The sequence below is a fragment of the Salvelinus alpinus genome, chromosome 31, assembly GCF_045679555.1.
Source record: "Salvelinus alpinus chromosome 31, SLU_Salpinus.1, whole genome shotgun sequence".
Classification (NCBI taxonomy): Eukaryota; Metazoa; Chordata; class Actinopteri; order Salmoniformes; family Salmonidae; genus Salvelinus; species Salvelinus alpinus.
The window spans coordinates 28,006,539-28,009,810 of record NC_092116.1 but is presented as its reverse complement, the minus strand read 5'-3'; the positions used below and the strand labels follow the sequence as shown (position 1 = coordinate 28,009,810).

At 50.7% G+C, this 3,272-nt stretch overlaps 1 protein-coding gene across 1 annotated transcript in view; it reads left to right on the top strand.

Moving 5' to 3' along the window:
• Nucleotides 1-2,917, top strand: part of LOC139561289 (N-acetyllactosaminide beta-1,3-N-acetylglucosaminyltransferase 3-like) — a 14,953-nt gene extending 12,036 nt beyond the window's left edge. The window contains exons 2-6 of the mRNA XM_071378278.1: nt 1-54; nt 130-863; nt 1,170-1,465; nt 2,005-2,090; nt 2,620-2,917. The exon at nt 1-54 is cut by the window's left edge and continues 37 nt beyond it. Coding sequence (XP_071234379.1) covers nt 1-54; nt 130-863; nt 1,170-1,465; nt 2,005-2,090; nt 2,620-2,770 — 1,321 coding nt within the window. The 3' untranslated portion in view covers nt 2,771-2,917. The remainder of the gene's footprint in view (nt 55-129; nt 864-1,169; nt 1,466-2,004; nt 2,091-2,619) is intronic.
• The last annotated feature ends 355 nt before the right edge of the window (nt 2,918-3,272 follow it).

The following is a 3,272-nucleotide window of genomic DNA, read 5'->3' as shown; positions in this document are numbered from 1 at the left end:
CAGACTGGTTGTCCTGTCTCTTTCCTCCTCCCTGGCTCTGCTGCTACTCTACAGGTGGGTGATACGACATACATAATGTAAATCATGACTTCATGATAATTTCTATTTATTTTTCTGCTTCTTCTTCAGCTCTATGATGGGTCCCCAGAGCCCCTCTGCGCTGCACCAGGTCTTCCTCCATTTCAGACATGTCCGCTCCTACCCCCTCCTCAGACGGCCTCGCTGCTGCCTCCACCCCCCCAACTCCAAACTCAACCCTGGATCCAGTCACCCCAGACCCAACCCCTGGTCCCTCTACCCTGACTCCAACCACGACCTTGAAGCTAGCCCCATCCTTCTGCTCCTAGCAATCAAGTCCCACCCTGCCAACTCTGACCGCCGGGCTGCCATACGAGCCACCTGGGGCGAGGAGAGGGAGTGGAGAGGCCAGGGGGTGAGGAGGGTGTTTCTACTGGGCCTGGGAAGAGAAAGGGGGGAGGAGGGGGGAGACCCAGAGGTGGGGGAGGAGAGTGAGAGATACGGGGACATCCTACAGTGGGGGTTCAGAGAATCATTTTACAATGTGACTCTGAAAGAGGTTCTGTTCTGGAACTGGTTCCACCAGGAGTGTTCTACAACCGTTCTCTATATTCTAAAGGGGGACGATGACGTTTACGTGGATGTGGAGAGAGTGGTGGGGTTCCTACAGGACAGGGGGAGAGGAGAAGAGGGAGAGACATTGATAAGGGGAGGGATGAGGAGAGGAGAAGAGGGAGAGACGGAGATAGGGGGAGAGAGAGGGTTGAAGACTGAGATGAAGAGAGTGATAGGACCAGGGGCAGGGAGAGAGCGAGGAACAGAGGGAGGGGCAGGGAGAGAGCGAGGTACAGAGGGAGGGGCAGGGAGAGAGCGAGGTACAGAGGGAGGGGCAGGGAGAGAGCGAGGTACAGAGGGAGGGGCAGGGAGAGAGCGAGGTACAGAGGGAGGGGCAGGGAGAGAGCGAGGTACAGAGGGAGGGGCAGGGAGAGAGCGAGGTACAGAGGGAGGGGCAGGGAGAGAGCGAGGTACAGAGGGAGGGGCAGGGAGAGAGCGAGGTACAGAGGGAGGGGCAGGGAGAGAGCGAGGTACAGAGGGAGGGGCAGGGAGAGAGCGAGGTACAGAGGGAGGGGCAGGGAGAGAGCGAGGTACAGAGGGAGGGGCAGGGAGAGAGCGAGGTACAGAGGGAGGGGCAGGGAGAGGAACAGAGGGAAAGGCAGGGTCTCCCCAGCCTCTCTACATGGGACGTATCTTTGTGGAAACCCACCCTGTGCGTATATGGTGGAATAAGTACTTTGTCCCCTACTCCTTGTACACTGGCCCCTACCCTCCCTATGCTGGGGGCGGGGGCTACCTCCTCTCCAGAGATGCCCTCTCTCTTCTCCTCCACGCCTCCACCAGGGTACCTCTCTTCCCCATCGACGATGCCTACGTCGGCATGGTCGCACAGGTCAGTTCTTTGGTTGATTGGATGAATTTTAGACCGATTATCACCATCACGCGCAAAATTTAATTTCAATAATATTTGGTCATTTAGAAATATACAGGTAGACGCAGTCATTCCTTGAGCCACAACATTTTATTTGTTACCTTTTCTTTAACCTGGCAAGTCAGTTAAGAACAAATTCTTATTTCACAATGACAGCCTAGGAACAGTGGGTTAACTGTCTTGTTCAGGGGCAGAATGACAGATTTTTACCTTGTCAGCTCGGGGATTCGATCTTGCAACCTTTCGGTTACTGGTCCAACGCTCTAACCACTAAGCTACCTGCCGCCCCAGAACCCTACTCCTCCATAGAGCCCTGGTCAAAAGTAGTACACTTCCCTATGGGCCCTGGTTAGAAGTAGTGCACTATATAGGGTGCCATTTGGGATACTCGCCACAATGGACAAACTCACATAAGCAAATGTAACAATTACACCCCCCCTTCTTTCTCTCTCCCTCTTTTCTCTTCCCTTCCCCCCTCTATCCGCTCTGTCTCTCTCCAGGCAGCTAACCTACCAGCCAGACACCATCCTGGCTTCATGCCTGTGGAGTACTCTCCCTCCCGTCACCCCTGTCACTACCTCAACAGGTAAAAGTACCCTTTCATTTCCATGTCTATCAAACACCTAAACGGCACCAAGTAGCTGAGCTCAGTCAGGTGTGCCAGAATGTGTACGGTCCAGTGTGTTATGTTTTTGGCTGTACGAGATGTGTACAATATACAGTACCAGTCAAAAAGTTTGGACATACCTACTCATTCAAGGGTTTGTCTTTATTTTTACTATTTTATGCATTGTAGAATAATAGAAGACAAAACTATGAAATAACACATATGGAATCATGTAGTAACCAAACCTTTGAATGGTACTGTATATGACATAGGTCACGTGCAATCTATGGATTATGTACATTGTCTATTTTACATACAGCAGTACTTTTCGGGTAACCACAATTCCCTGTATTTTATAAGAAATCCTGGTTAGAAGATTCCTGGCATTGAGAGAATAAGAAGAAAATCCAAGAATCCTACAACCAGGATTTTTTGGAAAACCAGGGAATTTGGGGAAAGTATTTTGCGACCCTACGTGTCTAAGACAATTATCTTGTCACTATCACAGTATCATGGTCCTCCACAAGCTGCTACCCACAGACCTGCTTCATCTCTGGAGCTTCCGCCAGACTCAGGTGCACTCCTGTAAGGACTCTGCCCAGGATGGGCTCACCTTTGCCAGAGCCAACTCCCCTGGTTCGGATTGGAGGGAAAGCTGATCCTATACCTAGGGCAGGGGTATCAAACGTATTTTGCTCTGCGGGACACAGTTGGTCTTCACTGAGGTTCGCATTGAGAATTTGCCCAAAATAGGCCGTCTGTTTTTGGAATGTTCAATGTTACCTGGTGTCAATTTTGCCCCAGCTAACACACCTGACTCCAATAATCACCAAATTTATTTGATTTAACTAGGCAAGTCAGTTAAGAACAAATTCTTATGTACAATGACGGCCTAGGAACAGTGGGTTAACTGCCTTGTTCAGGGGCAGAACGACAGATTTGTACCTTGTCAGCTCGGGGATTTGATCTTGGAACCTTCCGGTTGCTAGTCCAACGCTCTAACCACTAGGCTACCTGCCGCCCTAATCATGATCTTCAGTTTAGAATGCAATTTGATTAATTAGCGTTTGGCGTCACACTTTTTCTCCATCCTTAGCAATCAGGCCCTTGAGGACTGGAGTTGCCCACCCCTGGTAGCTTGTCTAGCAAGCTGCTGGACAG